Raw genomic sequence first — 20,408 nt, 5'->3', positions numbered from 1 at the left:
CCTAACACCATGAAAGGAACTGAAATCAATAATACCAACACCACTGCAAAGGATTTACAACCGAGGAGAGAGATCATGAACAATAACATATTTAATATCCTTATACAGATATAGAAGGGCATTGACATCGTGAAAGAACAGGCTATTATGAAATGAGAACACGTAACTATGAAAAAGAATCAATAAGGGCTCTTGGAAATAAAAATGATAGTTGTTGAAATAAAATAAGAAACAGACTGAATTGTTAAAGAGCAAATTAATGGACTAAAAGATGAAGCAGAATGCTCTAGGAATGCAGTACAAAGGGATGAAGGTGGAAAATATGAAAGAAACGTTAAGAGACATGGAAAATAGGGGCAGAAGCTCCCATACTGTTTCATAACCATTCCAAAAGGAAAGAATAAAAAGAGTGAAGAGAGTCATTATTTAAAGAAGTAAAAGTGATGGACTTCCCTGGAGGTCCAGTTGTTAAGACTCTGCGCTTCCACTGCAGGGGGCAAGGGTTTGATCCCTTATCAGGGAACTAAGATAAGGGATGCGGTGGGGCTCCCCTACCCAAAAAAAAAAAAAAGAGGTAAAAGTGGGAAAATTTCTAGGAAGATCTCCTGAGTCCTTAGACTGAAAAGACCCACCACATGCTGAGCAGGATATAAAAATAAAGAAACATACCTAGACATGCTTTAGTGAAACGTCAGCATTTTAAAGACAGTGAGGAGCTCCTGAGAAAATCAGAGAAATGACAGCAAATGAAAAAGAGAACAAGGACCAGGTGGAGAGTATCTGCTTCCTAGCAACACTAGATGCAGGAAAAGAATGGGACAATCTATTCTAAGTGCCAAGGGAAGATGACTGGAATTCAAAACTCAGTCACTGAAGAATGAGGGGAGAATATTTTTCATAATGTCAAGAAAGCATTATGTACACAAATGAGGGCCTGTCCTTAGTTAAGGATTGAGATGTATGGTCCCATAGAAGCTAACGGAAGGGTAGGAAGGGACACCAGTGTGAACCTGGGGAGGCTTCCCAGAGGAGGCAGGGATTTGAAGAATGAGGTGGATTTTGATATGCCAAGTTCAGTTCTAAGAATGGCCTTGAGAGCCTTCTATAAGAAAACATGCAGTGGGCTAGGAGCTGGGTTAAAGGAAGGTTAAAGGCAGAGAGAGCAAGAGAGGTGGGGAAGGGCCAGCTGAACCAGTGGGGTTCAGAGGAAAGCAGTGAAAATAAGGCTGAATAGCAATGGGAGGAAGAACAGCCCTTGATGTGGAAAGATGTTAAGAGACAGGCATATGTTTCATGTCAGAATAACATACATGTTTTAAACAGCAAAATGGGGGAACTGGGCACAGAATTATCTTGAAGCACAAGCAAGATGCCTTGTGAGTTCTCTCTGTGGATTTGAAATTAGAAAGAACAGATTGGGAGGAAAAAAAAGGAGCAGATAAAAAGCCTTTTAGAGCCTTGGAGGTATTTCCACCGTCCCCTCAGTTTCTCTGTGAGGATTGGGATTTGCATTTTAAAAAATTAGTTTGACAGGCTTCAACCCAGGTTCTTTAAACACCCCTGCAGACAGCCCTCCTGCTGTCTGCATGGATTAAAGGACACTTGGCTTGAGGAGAACTTTCTAGAGAGGCTTGGGCAGAGTCAGTGGTGGTGAGACCCAGGATGCACCTTTGGGAAGTCGCCCCCTCCCGGGCTCACTGGGCAGCTGCCCTGGGACTCGAGGGGGAGGGGGGGGGCAGGAGGTGTCAGAGCGGGAGGGAAAATGGTGGGTTCTTTGGAGGCCTAGAGAAGTGACTAAAGACCCTTAGGACACGTGCCACACTTAGGCACTGGCTCAGTAATCATTTGTTCACTCTTTATTTCCTTCGTTCATTCAAACATTCATTCATAAATGGCTCTCTGAGCACCTACTGTGGACCAGCCCCAAGGCCAGGGTTAGGGACGAGAATGAAGAAGAAAACACTCCCTGGTTTTCTGGGTGTTAGCAGGAGGCTAGTGGGGAGATGGATTTTCATTGATTCAACATTTATTGCAAATCTATCACGTGCCAGGCACTGTGCTAGCTGTGGGGATAGAGAAGTAAAAAACAGATATGGTCTCCATCCTCCTGAGATCCCCAAATACTGGGCAGATAAACAGCAGGCTGTCAATAGCCCTGGTTCTAATCTGGAGACAGACATGGGTTCAAATCCTGACTCTGCCACCTTTTGGCTGTGTGACCTTGGACAGCACCTTTTTCCTGAGCCACAGCTTCCTCCACTGAAAAATGGGAATTGTAATAGTCCTGCCTCACAAGAGTAAATGACGATATGATTAGGCAAGATACGGCATGTGAGGTGCTTAGTGCAGTGGCCGGCACCTAACTGCTATCCCATTACTTACGGGCTTTCCTGGAAACATGGGAAACACCTTCAAGCTCTAACCCCATGAGAAAGAAAAGAGAAATGGGAGGGGAGAAAGGATTTATGATGGCCTTTACGCAGGGAACGGAGTAGACAAGCAAAGAAGTGGGAAGTAAAGGGGAGAGGAGAGGCAATCAAGGAGGGAGGAGGTGATGAAAAGAGGCAAATCTATAGACACAGGAAATAGATCAGTGGTTGCCTAGGGCTGGGGCAGGGGCACTGAGAGGGATTGAGGGGACGTGGGGAGGGACTGCTAATGTGTACAGGGTTTCTTATTTGGGTGATGAAATGTTCTAACGTTGATGGTGGTGATGGTTGCACAACTCTGTAATTAAACTAAAAACCACTGAATTTTATACCTGAAATCACTGAGTCATATGGTATGTGAATTATATCTCAATAAAGCTGCTACTAAAAAAAAAAAGAACACAGGAATAGGAGATGGTGCCTAGAATCAAAAATCACAAGTAGTACAAGCCTTTGTACAGCAAAGGAAACCACAAACAAAACGAAAAGACAACCCATGGACTGAAAAAAATTATTTGCAAATGATACGACCGACACGGGCTTAATCTCCAAAATATACAAACAGCTCATATAACTCAACAACAAAAAACCAAACAACCCAATTGAAAAATGGGCAGAAGATGTAAACAGACATTTCTCCAAAGAAGACATACAGATGGCCAACAGGCACAAGAAAAGATGCTCAACATCGCTAATTATTAGAGAAATGCAAATCAAAATTACAATGAGGTATCACCTCACATGGGTCAGAATGGTCATCATTAAAAAGTCTACAAATAAATGCTGGAGAGGGTGTGGAGAAAAGGGAGCCCTCCTACACTGTTGGTAGGAATGTGAGTTGGTGCAGCCACTGTGGAGCACAGTGTGGAGGTTCCTCAAAAAACTAAAAATAGAGTTGACATATGACAATGGCATATATCCGGACAGAACTCTAATTCAAAAAGATACATGCACCCCAATGTCCACTGCAGCACTATTTACAATAGCCAAGACATGGAAACAACCTAAGTGTCCACTGACAGAGGAATGGATAAAAGTGTGGTGTGTATACACACACACACACACACGCACGCACACACACACACACACACACACACACACACACACACACACACACACACACTGGAATACTAGTCAGCCAGAAAAAAGAATGAAATAATGCCATTTGCAGCAACATGAATGGACCCAGAGATTATCATCCTAAGTGAAGTAAGTCGGAAAGAGAAAGATAAACATCATATGATAACACTTATATGTGGAATCTAAAATATGACACAAATGAACTTACCTATGAAACAGAAACAGACTCATAGATAGACAGAATAGACTTGTGGTTGTCAAGGGGGAGGTAGGTGGGGAGGGACAGACTGGGAGTTTGGGATTAGCAGATGCAAACTATTATATATAGGATGGATAAACAACAACGTCCTACTGTATAGTACAGGCAATGATATTCAATATCCTGGGATAAACCATGATGGAAAAGAATATGAAAAAGAATGCGTATATACGTATAACTGAATCACTTTGCTGTACAGCGGAAATTAACACAACACTGTAAATCACCTATACTTCAAAAAAAATAAATTAAAAAAAAAAAAAAGGAATCACAGGTAGACAAAGTGAGACCACGTCCACTCACCTCGACCTTCAGGCCCGCCTGGAAGCTGATGCCATCAGGGATGGTGGTCTGGAATTCAGCAATGGTGTAATATTCTTCCTCCACTTGGGGTGGGATGGGAGGCTTGGGCAGACCTCGAGGCTGGTACAATTAAACACAGTGTTAAAACCACTGTAAGTCCATTCCCATGGCGCTGAATGGGAGGTGCTAAGGGATTGGGGCACACAATCACCCTCAAGGGGGCGCTGGCGGACCCATTTGGATTCTAGGACAAAACAAAGGGGACCACTCAGATCATCGTCATCTAGATAGGTCACTGGCCTTTCAGCTTTAGGGCAATGAGAAAAACATGGGACATTTGCCTATAATCATGAAAATTTGGGGCAAGACAATATTCTCTGAACTTAAGAGGCAACAAGTGTTGTGAAATGAACACAGGTTTGCAAGTTAGACCCATTGGTGTGACTTTGGGCAAATCCCTTCCCCTCCTGGAGGCCTGAGTTTTATCTCCTGTAAAATGTGGGTAATAACAGGATCTACCTGGTGGGGTCACGGAGCGCATTCAACGAGTTCATGTAGTGAAACACCGGCATACTGCCTGGCACCCAAAAGGTGCTCGATAAATGGCAGACATTAAAAGAAGAAAGCCCATTTTCAAAGTACTGCTTACAGAGTTAAAAATGGAGTATGAAAGTAAGAGATCAGAACGGCACCACAAGCGAAACGTGTGCCTTATCCCATTTTGGTTTCAAGTTACGTTATTCAAGGAGACTTATCTAAGATAAAGCGGAGTCGGCTCCGGAAGCAGAAAGTACATCCTGAGACCTAACTGTCACAAAGCCATGGGCAAACTGTTTGATCTCCCCGGACCTCAGTCTTTCCACCTGTCAGTGGGATTAGCTTCACAAGGCTGCTGTGTGGGCAGGAAAGAGTGCATCCTTGGAGAAGGCGAGGTGAGTGTCAGGGGGCTAATCTCAGGTCAGGGTCTGGCTCCCCAGTTGCAAGGGTCCACTTACTATGGTCATATCCCGGCGAGGAGGGGGTCTCTGTCTCATCTTGGGTGATCCTATAAAGAGACGACAGATAAAATTCCTGAGGTGGACACCACGAGAGATCTATTCTCTCCTGCAGGAGATGAGGCATCACATTCAGCACAGGCATCAGCGAGCGACTGCGACGCTTCCTGTGGGAGAGCCCAACTAGAAAGGGGACACTCAGACTGGGTTCAGGACTCTTCATGAACAAGGGGATGGTGCCCAGTCCTGGAGCAATGGAAAGCTTTCCAGCAAAGGCAACAAGTGCAGGCTTCAGAGTAACGCAGAGGTGGGAGGCTACAAGTTATGTGGCTTTGAGCTGCATGGTCCTCTTCTGGAGAGGGGGTGATAATGCCTGCCTCCTGGAAGCAGTGGTGGAGATGGAAGTCAACAATACAGGTGAGGCTCTTGGCATGTGGCAAGCACGCATTAATGGTACTGCCCCTGGCTTTGTGCTCTGGAACACACCAAATTAAACAATGCATAAACAGAGCCAAACAAACTTGGACTGAGGACTTCAGGGTTTTTTTTTTTTTTTTTTTTTGCAGTACGCAGGCCTCTCACTGTTGTGGCCTCTCCCGTTGCGGAGCACAGGCTCTGGACGCTCAGGCTCAGCGGCCATGGCGCATGGGCCAAGCCGCTCCGCGGCATGTGGGATCTTCCCGGACTGGGGCACGAACCCGTGTCCCCTGCATCGGCAGGCGGGCTCCCAACCACTGCGCCACCAGGGAAGCCCACTTCAGGGGTTTTTACTCTGGAGTTGGGCTGCCCCTGCTCTGGGTCTCAGGATCAAGAAGAGGACGACTCTGCAGTGGTCCAAGGCTCCTGGCTAAGGGCAGAACACTGAGGAAGGCACCCCATATGCTGTCAGAGCTGGTTTAGCATGGGTCTACACAGAGGTGTAGTTTGGTAGTTGGCGTGTAGAGGAGACTGCAAAACTCTTAAATACCCATTTTTCCTGTCTTCTATTAGAAAAAAATCACAACAGAGTTTTAGCCAGACACTTGACTGCCTACCTAAAGACTACATTTCCCAGACTCCCTTGCAGCCAGGTACTGCCATGTGACTAAGTTCTGGCCGATGGGATGTGAAAGAGTAACAAGTCTGTAGCTTCTGAGTCCAGCCTTCCACTTCTCCCTGCCACATTTTCCTTGGCCGGACTGGCGGTGAGCCCTCCTGGACCAGGAGGATGAGGGCAACACAAGATAGATACAGCATAACAAGACTCGTGACTGGATAGAGTTGCCACAGCAGCTCTGGACATATACCTGACTGCTCGGTGAGAAAGAAATAAACATCTAAATTACTTGAGCCATTGTTATTGGGTGTATGTGTGTGATAGTAGTGGGGAGTCTTTGCTTGAGCATCTGAACCTATATATCCTAACAGAGACACGGGCTTTCAGATTTTCACTCGCTCCTCTAATGTTAATGGGAATCCTCCTATGCTCTTGGCCACGCATGATAGGATCCTGCCATGGCATGTCAGTGTTTTCTCAGAGTGGCTGAGAACAACTGAGAGACTCAAGAAGTTCACTGACCATAAGAGTCACTTTAAACAGCTGGAGAAGCCCAGCGAGGGGCAAGTGACTGCATTCTTGTGGCTAGTTTTTAGTCCTTTCCCAACAGACAGACTCCTTCTGCCCTGTACAGGGTCACATGCTTGAGGCTGGCATCCTGGGTATGCAGCAGACAACAATAATGAACCTACTCTCAGGTGTGCTGGGAACATTAAATGGTAAAATAGCTTTGAAAAGCAAGATGAGTAAAGAACTATCTTCGGAATAAACCCAACACAGGGTCCACTTTTTCTTCCCCTGGCTCAGAAATGAGGCCCTGCAGACAGACCACTGGCACTTGAGTCAGAGGGACCTGGGTTCAAATCCTGACTCCACTGTTCACTAGCTGGGTAGCCTTGGACAAACCCTTTCATCTCTGTTTCCTAACCTGTAAAATAAAAGGAGTAGGTCCTTCAAAGGTTGTTACAAGGAGTCAGTGAGACTGATTATAAGATTCCTGGCACCTAGTAGGGGCTTGAGAAACAGGAGCTCTGGTGAAATGAGACGGTGGAAAAAACATGGCTTGAGTAGGAAAGCCACGTCTCTCCACTCAGGTTCTGCAACTTGCTGGCTGAATGAACTGGAACGAGTGACCTGGGGTTTGTGAGCCTGTTTTCTTATCTACAGGATGGTGGGCAGCAGGTCTGCCGTGAGGATGAGGGACAACGTGTGAGGACCTCTGGGCACAGAGCCTGGCACGTAGTAGGTGCCCAGCTGCCGGGAGCTCGGGTGGGCGGCACTTACTCTGCTTGACGTCAGTGTCGGGCGCCGGGCGGCCTTCAAACCGGCCATCCCTCTGGTTGTTGAGCAGCTCCTTCTCCCGGCCCACCGAGTTCTGCTGCCGGGAGACGCCGTCCAGCTCGAGGACGCCCGCGTGGGTGGGTGAGGCGGGGCCCAACTTTGGGGGTACAGGCTCCCCGCTGCTCTTCTTTAGGTAGGAGGCTGGGGCCCAGCCCTCTTTGCCCTGGTACCTGGGAGGAGGGGGAAGGATGCCCGTCAGGCTGCTCTGCCAGGCCCATGGGAAGAAGTTGCACTCCTACTGTGAATCCCACTTTGGGTCCCAGATGGCAGGAACGGTGGACCATGACCTGCCCAGGGCCAGGGGCTGGTACACCGCTTGCTGCCTCCTGATGAAGCCTAAGCCCTCAGCTGGGCCTCCCCAATCTGGCCTCTCCTTACCTCCCCAGCCTTGGCTCTCACGGCACCCCCAGGTCCCGCCCACCCCACACAGCTTGCGCTCTCCCAAAAGTTCCACCATCTCTCACCCCCCTGCCCCTGCTCTTAGAGACCCTCTGCCTGGAAAGCCCATTCTCTCTCTCTTTTTTTTTTTTTTTTTGCGGTACGCGGGCCTCTCACTGCTGTGGCCTCTCCCGCTGCGGAGCACAGCCTCCGGACGCGCAGGCCCAGTGGCCATGGCTCACGGGCCCAGCCGCTCCGCGGCACGTGGGATCCTCCCAGACCGGGGCACGAACCCACGTCCCCTACATCGGCAGGCGGACTCTCAACCACTGCGCCACCAGGGAAGCCCAAGCCCATTCTCTTTTGTGCTCCTCTTTCCCAGCTCTGCTTAATACCATGCCCCCTCTCAAGCCTTTCCCGAGCCTCCCTCCACGGTGCCCCCCACTGTCTCCTGCACACCCCACAATCCCAGCACTTATAACACCCAGTGACACTTGGCTGTGACGGTCCTGTCTCCCCACTTAGAACTCGAGCTCCTGGGGGCGAGGATCATGGATGATTCATCTGTGTGTGTGACGGCCCTCGCTCCCAGTGAGTTGAGTGAAGAAAAAAGGGGACAAGTGGACAAACTGCCAGTGGACCTGGCAAGGGTGAGCAGCCACAAAGCTCTGCTACAGCCACTGTCCCCGTATAGTCGTCACTACTGGGACCGTGATGATAACGGTAAGTGACACTTAGTGAGCACCTACTCCATGTCCTTCCTGTTCCAAGCACTTGATAGCTATTGCTATAGTTCATCCATCCAACCTGGGGGTTGGCAGAAATGGATCCAGACCTAGAAAGCTGGCACCAGAGTCTGTGCTGCTTTGCTGCCTCTTCCCAGAAGCCCCAGCTCCCTGCACAAAGCCTGGCATAGGCAGGGTGGGCCTCCAGTCATATTGCTTAACAAGTAGATTAAACACGCGTTCAGATGAGAACAAAGCAGGTCAGGGGTTGGTTCCAGGGTTACCACAGGTCACTGAGCTTCGGAGTGACTGAGACCCTGACAGACCAGCTCACTGAATTCCAAAGGGGACTGAACGAATGTAACAATCATTTAATTCTCTGCACTGTGGAAGTCGGTTGAATAGCATGACCAGAGGGGTTGATTGGGACCAGAGGTGCTGGAGTCAGCTCACAGCACTTGTGAGAGCCAGCTGTTCATATCTCTTCCCAACTCAGCATTTAGTGCCATCACACTGGGAGCTTAAAATCTGCCACGGTGGCAGTATTTACACCACAGAAATTGGCAAACACGGCAACTCAAGAGCATTTTCCCCTGGAGAGCTGGCTGCTAAAATTGCCAGCATCCCACTGGTCTGAACCACAAAACAGGTGCCCACACCTTTGGGGACGACATCTAACAGACTGGAGATGATATATGGCAGGGTCACATCTCGTCAAGAATCACCTTAAGAACTAACTAGCACTGCGTTTCAATAAAAAAAAAAAAAGTCCTTTATAACAAGAAGCAAACTTAAAAGGAGGCAGAAATCTTCAGTTTGGTGTCTGTCAATCTTAAAATATCCCGAGAAGGACTAAATCTTGTGCTAATTGGAAAACGTCAGACTACACACAATCCGGGCATCACTATGAGATAGTTCATCACTTGGGGCACAAAGCCATAAGCAGAGAGGCAACACCTGCAATGCTGAGTGGGCTTTGGGGTCAGAAAGGTATGGGTTCAAAACCTGGTTCAGTCACTTTCTAGCTTCAGTCAAAGCTTCTGATGACCGTGGCAACATCCACTGCAACCTCATGAGGGACCCTGAGCCCAGTCGAGCCACCTGAATTCCAGAGTCACTAAGTTTTGGGATAGTTTGTTACACAGCAAGGTAACACCTATAATCCAGATATGTGAGTTATTGTTGTCATTTCTCCGGCTTCAAACCTCAGTTCTGAGGAAGTCTTCCTGACTCCCGGACTGAGGAGCCCTCTTCTGTGCTCCGAAGTCCCCTGTGCAGCCCTCCTACGCCCCACGCGCCTCCCTGCCCTGTACTTGTGTCTGAGTCTGCCTTCTATGTCTGTGGGTCTGAACCACTGTCTCTTTCTCACTGTTGACTCACCAGCTTTCAGTAGACAGCTTGGCCCAAAATAGATTTTGGTGTAGGTTTGCTGAATGAATGAAGGGTTACACACTCAGCCCCATGTGAGTGGTCCCAGTGTCCTGCCTCATGTCCGGCTTACATCACGGCACAGACACCAGGTGGCAGGGACCTCAGGCTTCTTCTCTTGCCCTAATTTCCTGAGGCTGCACCCTGCCCGCCCGGGGTAACCAAAGAGGGAGTTCCCCGGACTTTCATTACTAAAACTGGGAAAGTCCCAAGTAGAGCACGATGAGGTGGCCACCTGTACCTGTGAGCTTTCAATTCCATCACATGGGTGGAAGAGCTGTGACAAACTGTTTGGAAAGTCGGTCTCCACTGGACTCTGAGAGATGACGGCAAATGATCAGCTTTAGGATGGGCTACTGTCCATGTGGTGTTTAGCATCCTGTTGCTCTCAGAGCGGGGCTGGAGTGGGAAATCACTCACGCAGGGCAGCTTCAGCCTCCACTTACTCATTATGAGACACATCTGGAGGTGGAGACCAGTCTTGCTTAATTGGGTTACTGCTATCGGTGGTTCAGTGTGTTTAGAGACGGTTTTGCTTATTATGCATTTTTAGAGAAGGATATGGGTAGGGAAGGAAGCCAAACAGCACAGAGGAGAAGCGTCCTTTTATAGCTCAGGCTGAAACCTCACCTCCTCTGCAACTGCTTACAAAGATCTGTGCAGCTGGAGCCTATATGACCTGAAACCCACCCAGCTGCAGAGGGTACCTGATCTTCCACCAGCCTTCCAGGTTTTTCTGGATGACCTCCACCACAGCTCCTCTCTCCAGGTTCATTTCATCTTGGTCACGAGCTGTGTATGGGTAGATGACTGTGTACTTCTCCTCTGTGGGGACAAACAGATGTTGGGGTAAGTCAAAGACACTATATAAGCCCTGGGACGTTGATGGCCAAGGCTGTGATCTGAGACATGCCCTCGTAAGGAGGGATTTCCTCCAAAGACTTCTGTGCACCATCTCTGTTCCCACCCCCCCCACCCCCGCCCCTGGCCCCCAATAAGCGACCCTCACTTAGCCCTGGATGACCCTGTGCAAGCAGCAACAGGACACAGGACAAACGGCAGGTCAGTTCCTCTGAAATCCCTCAGCATCATACATTTGCACTCACCTTCCTCAAATCTGTGCCTCAAGGTCACCTTCCTTGACCTTGCCTTAGGTAATACCCAGACCCATGGCACCCTCATCCCCCTTACCCGGGTTTATTTTCCCCCCTTACCAGGAATTACCTTCTAACATACCAGATAATTTACTTATATTATGTTCCATGTCTGTTTCCCCCGCTAGAGTAAGAGCTCCAGGAAGCAGGGGTTTGAGTCTGTCTTGTTCATTCCTCTATCTCTAGCACTGGGCACGGTACTGGGAATATTTAGGAACTATTTAGTAAAATAGTCAATGTTTAGTAAATGAACAAGTCCCGAAGGCCTGGTGGGAGGCACCCTGCTCATGCTGCAGCAGGACCGGGGTGGATGTTAAACCCTCTGTGGCTCCTCTGCAGTTCTTAGTGGTGGAGGGTCAGGGACAAGCTAGATCTGGCAGCATATGGTTTGGGGTGGAATCACTACCAGGGAGGAGACAGCTAGCAGTGCTCATTACCTAGCGGGTAGCTGATCTCCATTTTTCATTGTTTTCAAGCCCCTGGATCCAACCACGCCTGAAGCTTCAATTTTATTTTTTTAAATTTATTTTTTTAATTGAGATATAATCGACTTCTGGGTGTACAACATAATGATTTGAGATATATATCATGAAATGATTGCCTGCTTCTGTTTTCATTAACACCACTGGGGTGACTTCCATCCCACTCTCAGTGGTTTCCTGCTACCCCCAAAGCCAAGAGAGCTGCCTCGGGCTGTGTCCCTCCCACAGCAGGACCTCACCCCCGACCCCCTGCAGGGCCCTGCTGGCAGGGTCGTTCATTGTCACACTCAGGCAGGGCCCTCCAGAGAGCAAGAGAATAGCTCCCATCCCCAACACTGTCAGCAGTGACTGCTGAGACAGATAACAGATGAGTGTCCCAGGGGAGCCAGTGAGGCTAGGAGGCGGCTTTCCTGTTTTGGTTACATTGCAGCCTGCAGGGAGGGACTGAGCCAGCTGTGGGCTGACGTTGATAGTTAGTGTGTCCGGGCTGCCTCTCTCTCTCTCTCTCTCTCTCTCTCGCTGGGAAAACACCACAGGCTGTCTGTGGCCTTCCCAGCTGGTGCAGAGGGAGGCGGAAAACACACAGGGCGTTTATTTATTTATTGATCTAGCCCCCTGACCTGCGCTTTGGGGGCTGAGCTGACTCAAGCTGCACACATTCTGTATACAGCGCAGTCAGCTGTTCTCCTCACTCACGGATGCAGGCTGGGGTGTGGGTGCTGTGAAGGGTGCTGGGGGCAACTTAACCCCGTGGATGCACAGAAGTTTTGTCTGGCCAGGTGAGAAGAGGCACTGCCTGGGTCCCGGACTAAGTACTGTTGGTACTACAGGCCCTGGACTCCTGGGGATTCGCTAGCAACCAGAGACCCTCTCTGGGCTCCGTAGGATGCTCAGGGTTCCCTAACAAAGGGAAGTGGGAGAACTTGTAGACTGCGTGGTGGGTAACACTGCCTGCTTGCCATCCATCTGCCCTTCCTCTGGTGGCACTGCCAGCCTCCAGCCACATGTTTGGGTGAGGGTGACCTCGCCACCACCCAGAGGGATGGGGAGGGTGCATAACGCTGGCCTGGCCAAAGTGACTGGCCACCGTGATTAGTTCGGGGATGGCATATGACCCAACTGGGTCAGTTGGAACCAACTGATCGTGTTGAAGGAGAAGCATTTTCTTTGGTGGGTGCCCCTGAAGGGTGTCTGGAACTACTGTCACCATGAGACAATGGTTCCAGCAAGGTAGAGAATGGGAGCTGAAGGTGGCGAGAATAAGCCTCAGGTGCCAAGGACAGGTAGAAAGGGAACGTTGCCTGCCATGCCAGTAAACAAAGAATGCTGCCTGCCATCAAGCCACGAGCCACTGCAATCACCCCCAACAGTGCACCCTGAGGGGCGTTTGGGATGGATAAAAACAGGAAGCATTCTGTGCTCTGGATACTGGCCTTAGATAGTTCAGATGCATACCTAAGGAATCATTTCAATGAGACCAGATTCTTGCATCTTTCCATTCATAGAAAAGCACTAAAATCATTAACTTAAGATATCTGGGGCTTCCCTGGTGGCGCAGTGGTTAAGAATCCGCCTGCCAATGCAGGGGACACGGGTTCAAGCCCCGGTCTGGGAAGATCCCACATGCCGTGGAGCAACTAAGCCCGTGCACCACAACTACTGAGCCTGTGCTCTAGAGCCCACGAGCCACAACTACTGAAGCCCGCATGCCTAGAGCCTGTGCTCTGCAACAAAGAGAAGCCACTGCACTGAGAAGCCCACGCACCGCAACGAACAGTAGCCCCCACTCACTGCAACTAGAGAAAGCCCGTGCGCAGCAACGAAGGCCCAATGCAGCCAAAAATAAAAACAAATAAAATAAATAAATTTGTATTAAAAAAAAGATATCTGTTCTTTGTGATTAGCAGTAATCTTTTGATGTTAGACTACATGTTTTGTTTTGTTTTTCCAGCCAAAAACTCCTATGCATCCTGGTTCCTCCCTCACCTCTTTGGAGCAGTTCCTCAGAGCTATCTGAGAGGCTGTCTCCCAGGCTAGAGTCCTCAGTAAGGGGCCTGTATAAAACTTAACTCACAACTTCTAGGTTGGGCATTTTTCTTCAGTTGGCAGACATTTTCAAGCTCCCGGATGCAGCCATGCTAGAAGCTGACCCTACCCTGGGGTTTTCAATGACATGAGTCAATACACTTCCCTTTTGCTTAAGCTGGTTTGACGTGGGTTTCTTTTCCCTGGCCACTCAAATGCACCTGATGAAGGGAACAGGTCACTGGCTCAGCATTACAGGGGCCCCCAGGCATCATTTTTTACCCTGGGAAACTTTAGGGTCCCAGGCTGACAAACACCCTAAGCTCCCTCCTCCCAAACCTACATGCCAACACACAGGGTACAGACCAGATCACCGTCTCTCACATGCAACAGGCACGGGCAGTCCCAGAGCATGCAGATGCAGGGACCCAGTTCCGAATACCGAGCGGGGAGGAAAACTCTGAGGTAGGCACCTTGACGCCAGCTGATGGCATACAGGTCCCCCAGAGTCCGGCGGCGGCCCACGGGCTGGGGCAGAGACCAGTATCTCCATGAGACTGGACGGGCAGCATGTGGAGGCGAAGGGCAGAAGGCAGAGGTAAGAAGAAAGCAGTTCCCGTGTCTTGAGGCAAAGGCGGCACCAAGCACGTGCTCCCTCTCAGGAGCAATTATTTCTGCGTCTATGCCACACCCCAGGTGTCTCAGAAGGACCAAATTCCTGAGTACTAACCTTGAAGTTGAGTGAAGAGCCACCCAACAGACACGATGCTATTCCTAGCATGATTATAGAGGCACTAAGAGAAGCCCTCATGGCAGGGGGAAGAAATGTACAAACCCTTAGGTAAATGTGGTCTCTCTCCCATCTTCTAGCTGTGTGACCCTGGGCAAGTGTCTCTACTTTCTGAGCTTCTTTTCTCATCTGTAAAATGGGGACAATAATCAGTCCCTTACAGAGACACGCCCCGTGGTAGGAATCATTAACTGTCTAAGGGAGCTAGAGTTTCCACGCAGCACACGACTACCCCTTAATCTGAGTTGATTTTTGCACTTTCTCCTCATGAGCGCCGCCCCTAGAGCCTGGTGGGCCCCACAAACGCAGAGCAAAACAAAAGGCATTTTACTCTGCGGGTGCTGGCTGCAATAAAACTAAATGCAAACCACATATGCATTTTTTTTTTTTTTGGCTAACCTTTGAGCATAGAAATATCCCTTCTCCTTACTCTCTTTTCTGTTAAATACATACTCAAGTGGCTTTGTGTTTTCTAAACAGTCAACTAAAAGCCCCAAATATTCAACCCTAGGTAAGGCATAGCTCTATGATAATAACTGTTCCTAGTTATTCATTGTTTTAGGTTCTTTGCCAAGTGCTTTGCATGCGGGATCTCATTGAATTAAAAAAAAAAAAAATCCCATGACGCAGATACCATCGTTTCCATTTTCAGAGGAAGTGGCTGAAGCATAGAAAGGTTAAGTTGCTGGCCCAAGACCACTCAGCCAGTAAGTGGGACAAATTCAAATTCGGTGGTAAGAGTCAAATTCGGGTCTGATTCCAAAACCCTCCCGTTTATTAGCTAAAGTGAACTCATACTCTAGATTGAGGAATGCTCCTGGGGGGAAAGGGGGGTTGGCTGAGCCTTAAGATTTCTGACACAGCAGGAACCACTCTTTAGGAGGGTCAGCTCTGATCCTGACACCCAGTCAGGGCCGTTAAACCAACACAGAAAGCAGACAAAGCAGAGATCTTTACGGATGGCTTCAGATGTCTTGTAAATGAGCTTGGAGCAGCCCCAGCACCTTGGCCATGAGGATACTTCAAGGGAGGAAGAGTGAGGTGTTGACAGCGATCTGGCTGGGGGCCATTGAGGTCCCATGGAGGTATCAGGGCCCCAGCTCCAGCCAGGCTCACCTGGGTTGGCTCCCCCAGGCCCCTAAGAAAGGGCGGGCTTGCTCTGCCCCAACCCCCAGGGCCTGGCTTCATGTCCACAGGCTCTAGTCTAGGAGGCTGGGAGGCAGAGGCTGAAGGGAAGGGATTGGGTGCCGCCGGCCCTCACGGTCTCCCCAGCGAGCCCGAGACCCCGGCTTCTTCCTACCTTCTTCAGGCTGTAGGGAAAACTCATCCTGCACACCATCCTGTCCTTCGAGGCAGGTTGCGGGGACCCAGCCTTGCTCTTCAGCGGTGCTGACGAACCACCAACCTGGGAAAATGAGAGTGCAGACTGATATCAGTTGGGTCAGGTGTGAGGGCCGGGCGTCAGAATACAATATCAGATTCAGCCGCTGCAGGAACCAACGCTTAGCGTCAGGCTCAAAAGTCTCCATTTTATTAGTAGAACACAGCTACCCATGTGAGCGGACTGCTAACTGCTAGAGACAGGCTAACAGGAAACCTGCTCTTGAGCCTGGGATGGGGCTGTGGAGGGGAGTCGGGGATGGGGGAGGGGAGAAAGGTTGTCCAAAAGGATGAGAGTAAAGAATGTAGCTCCCTTCGCTAAGGTGTGCAAGGCACTCATCGTTTTACTTGCATTATCTTATATCATCTTCACATTATCATCCCTTCTGCACAGACGAGGAAACTGAGGCTCCAAGAGGCAGGGCTCGTGCAAGTTCACACGGCTTACGGCCGAGCTGTGACTTGCACCCAGGGCTCTCTGACACTGAAACCACTGCCCTCATAACTTATCTGAGACTCTGATTTTGCGTCTGTTCATGTCAAGGTAAATCTGGCCGCAGATATAACAGTTTGAGAGGCCGTTCACTGAGACTCAGGCCCTCCCATTTTAGAGAAAGGGCTCTCATGGAGCCTGTGGTAGGCGGAATAACACTGCACATGGCAAAGGGTTTGAATTAAGGTCGCAGATGGGGTTAAGGTTGCTAATCAGCTGAACTCCCAAACAGGAGGTTATCCTGGCTTATCTGGGTGGGCGCAGTTTAACCACAAGGCAGGCAGAAGGAGGGTCGGGGGAGATGCGGCTGAGGAAGGAAGGTACAGAGAGGGGCAACACTGCTGGTTCTGAAGGTGGAGGAAGGGGTCACGAGCCACGGGGTGTGGCTGGCCTCTGGGGAATGGAAAAGGCAAAGAAACAGACGCTCCCCAGGCCTGCAGAAGGGAACACAGCCCCAGCACTGCCTTTTTTTTCATCCACTGGGGCCCATTTTGGGCTTCTAACCTCTAGAACCATATGATGATAAATTTGTGTTGGTGTAAGTCACTGAATTTGTGGTAATTCGTTATAGCAGCCACAGGAAGTTAATACAGGGCCCAGCTGGCTCTGTACTGCATAAATGGAAAAATAGGATCTGCTCCCCAAGACCACAAACCTCCAGGCCCCGGAGACCCCAAAGGAGAAGAGAAGGAAGGGGCAGACTCTGGACTAGCTTCCCGGTCTTACAGGGAGGCCTTTGCTTTTGAGCTCCCTGAGGTAGAAGCCACCTTCTGCTTTACTTGACTGGGTGCACCTTTTAAAATACACGTTTTGGTGGCTGGGAACAGTGTGTGTGTGTGCGCGCGTGTGTCTGTGTGAATGAATGGGGTTGATAAACCTGTGAAAAACCAGAAATCAGAAATATGCCATATATGCCTTCCTAAGGACTCCTATTTGTAGGTATCCGCGCGGGGTTAAGGAACGTGTCACAACAGCAATGACAGCAAAGATGCGCCAGACTGTCTCAGTGCTTCGCATCTACTACTGACGGGCTGAGTCCTCACAGCAGCCTGTGAGCTGCATTCTGTTACTGCCCCATTTTACAGATGGAGAAGCCAAGCTCAGAGAGGGGCAGTGACTTGACCAAGGTCACAAAGAAAGTGGCAGAGCCAGGATTCGACCCAGGCCATCTGGCTTCACAGCCTCAGCTCTTAACTACTGGCACAAATGCCTCATACATTGCTGGAAGGAGAGTAAACTGGTATGGCCACAGTTTGGAAGCAGGTCATTTGGCTGTATCTTAACATTTAAAGTATGCGTATCTTATGGTCCAGCAGTCTTCTGCGTATCTAACCTAAAGAAACACTCACCAATGTGCACACAGATATACTGTTCATACTAAAGGAAGATATGGCTTATAGTATGCCATATTTTCACATAGTATGCAGATGTTAAAAGAATAAGAGCTAAATGTTGACTTAAGAAAAAGCATGTTGCAGGTCAAAATATATAGAATGATACACCACTGGGCTTAAAAAACCTACAAAATTATACATAGACGCATGAAATATGATGTGTATGTATGTGTGTACATAGTTATATATGTGTACGCATGTGCACATATATGTATACACACATGTGTACAAATGTGTACACTGTGTACATACATATATACCTGTATAGAGTTTTGAAAAAAAAAATAAATTTATTTCTTTCTTTATTTATTTATGGACGCGCTAGGTCTTCGTTGCTGCCCACGGGCTTTCTCTAGTTGCGACGAGCGGGGTCTACTCTTTGTTGCAGTGCGCAGGCTTCTCATTGCGGTGGCTTCTCTTGTTGCAGAGCACGGGCTCTAGGTGTGCAGGCTTCAGTAGTTGCAGCACGCGGGCTCAGTAGTTGTGGCGCAAGGGCTTAGTTGCTCCGTGGCATGTGGGATCTTCCTGGACCAGGGCTCGAACCCGTGTACCCTGCATTGGCAGGCGGATTCATAACCACTGCACCACCAGGGAAGTCCTATCCCTGTACACATATTTATACACATGCGTGTATACAGTTATCAAGAAGCATTCACCCCAAACTGATAGAAGGGCAGTCTGGGTTTGGAAAGGGGACTAGGCCTGAAGCTAGCGGAAAAAAATAGATTTTAACTTTATCATTAATGTTTCAAGAAGAACATATCCATATATTACTTGGGTAAGTAAAAGGTAATTGAAAACAAATGTTGAGTTTGTTGGCCACTTGAAGATCTGGACATATGCCTTTTCCCTGCTGTCCTCTGGACACACCAGGCTTGGCCCCCACCCCATCCTGCCTCCTCCCCTTCTCCCAGCAACGTGTTCTTCCTGACGTCGCTCAAGCTGGCAAAGCAAAGCGGGGTGGGGGTGGGTGGGTGCTCCCTTCTTCCATCCCCACAGAGCATCCCAGTCATACCCACAGACTGCCTGTACTCATTTCTAGGAATTAGAACGTCACATGGCCTCGGGGCCAGCTGGAATTGGTTAGGAACTCCAGCTCGGCAAACTGTCACAAGATCTGGGGTGAGTGACTGAGTCACTTGGAGTCTTGGTGTCTTCAGCTGTGAAGCAGGGATAACAACTGCTGTACTGTGTAATCAAGAAGTTTTGGTTGGCTACTGCTCATCTCCTGACTAATGGGAACATGCTGCAGAGGCTGCCGGAAACAGTCTTTCCCTGTTTGTTGGACCTTAACTAGCCACTGGGGTATCACAGAGATTGGCCCACTAATATTGCTAGTCAATGTCACATTTTAGCTACAACAAAGCCAGTGGGGGTTTAATGCCACTTTTTCCTGGAGAGGATCCACTCATCCCCTGCTCCTTGCTCTCTGTCTTCAATGGTACCAATGCCCTATTGCGGCTAAAGAAGGCAAAAGGGAAGGAAACGCATTTTTGAGTACCTGTGTGCCAAACACAGGCTTAGGCCCTCTCTATGTACTGCCTCATTTAATCCTGGAAGCAGCCTCGTCAACGAAGTGACATGGATGGCTGTGAAATGCGGAGTTCAGGTGGAAACCCAGGCTAAGTGTCTCAGTCACATCACATTCTGTCCCGGCCAGTGTCCAGGCAGACCTCGTTTTACTGTGCTTTGCTTTATTGCACTTCACGGATAATGTGTTTTTTACAGATTGGAGGTTTGCGGCAACCCTGCATCAAGCAGGTCTATTGGTGTCATTTTTCCTATAGCATTTGCTCACTTCATGTCTCTGTGTCACATTTCAGTAATTCCCCCGATTTCAAACTTCTTTATTCTTATTATATTTGTTACATGATCTGTGGTCAGTGATCTTTGATGTTACTATTCCAAAAAGATTACGACCTGCTGGAGGTTCAGATGATGGTTAGCATTTTTTAGCAATAAAGTATTTTTAAGTTAAGGTATGTATATTGTTTTTTTGACATAAGACTACTGCACACTGAATAGGCTACAGTATAGTATAAATGTAACTTTTTTTTGCACTGGGAAACCAAAAAATTCACGTGACTCGCTTTATCGCAGCGGTCTGGAACCAAACCCACAATATCTCTGAGGTCTGCCTGTATGTGACCAGTGGTCCCTCTGAGGGCAGGTGGGCTGAGGCAGTGTGTCCATCCCACCAGAGCCAACAGCTGACAGAACCTTCATGAGGACTCCCATGGTAGCCAAAGGCAAATCAACAGAGCATATCTCCAGTGGAATGCTGGACTCCGTGTCTCCAAGTACTCTGAAACCAGAAGGAATGTTCCTAAAATGTGAACCTCAGGACAAGTCGATAACACCTGACCCAACAGGATGCTGGTAAGCTGTGACCAGCATCACCAGGGTGGAGTACTCAAGCACTGTGATCCAACAAGGCCAGCTTTCTAGGAGGCCATCAACCAGATCCGTGGAAACAGAGCAGCCTGGATTGGCCATTGCAGCTTTTGCACTCCCAAGCGTTTCCTGTCCCAGAGGCTTGGTGAGAGTGTAGGGTGGAAGGGAGGTGGTCTAGGTCTCCTACCTGACTCGTTCTTCTCGATGATGTCTACCACTTGCCCCACGCTGAGGCTGATCTCCGAGCTCTCCTGCTTCTGGTAGTCTGCCACCACTACGTACTGCTCCAGGACCATGGGGTCCACCGAGGTCAGGTCGCCCC

At 49.0% G+C, this 20,408-nt stretch overlaps 1 protein-coding gene across 1 annotated transcript in view; it reads right to left on the bottom strand.

The window, feature by feature from the left end:
* The window catches only part of SH3PXD2B (SH3 and PX domains 2B), a 112,699-nt gene that overhangs the window by 11,836 nt on the left and 80,455 nt on the right, over positions 1–20,408 (bottom strand). The window contains exons 7-12 of the mRNA XM_082835889.1: positions 20,274–20,408; positions 15,726–15,830; positions 10,682–10,799; positions 7,387–7,613; positions 5,067–5,116; positions 4,072–4,191 (exon numbers count right to left, since the gene is read on the bottom strand). Coding sequence (XP_082692015.1) covers positions 4,072–4,191; positions 5,067–5,116; positions 7,387–7,613; positions 10,682–10,799; positions 15,726–15,830; positions 20,274–20,408 — 755 coding nt within the window. The remainder of the gene's footprint in view (positions 1–4,071; positions 4,192–5,066; positions 5,117–7,386; positions 7,614–10,681; positions 10,800–15,725; positions 15,831–20,273) is intronic.

Source organism: Leucopleurus acutus (genome assembly GCF_964270905.1).
Source record: "Leucopleurus acutus genome assembly, chromosome: 3".
NCBI classification, from domain to species: Eukaryota; Metazoa; Chordata; class Mammalia; order Artiodactyla; family Delphinidae; genus Leucopleurus; species Leucopleurus acutus.
This window is presented reverse-complemented; position numbering and strand designations above follow the sequence as displayed.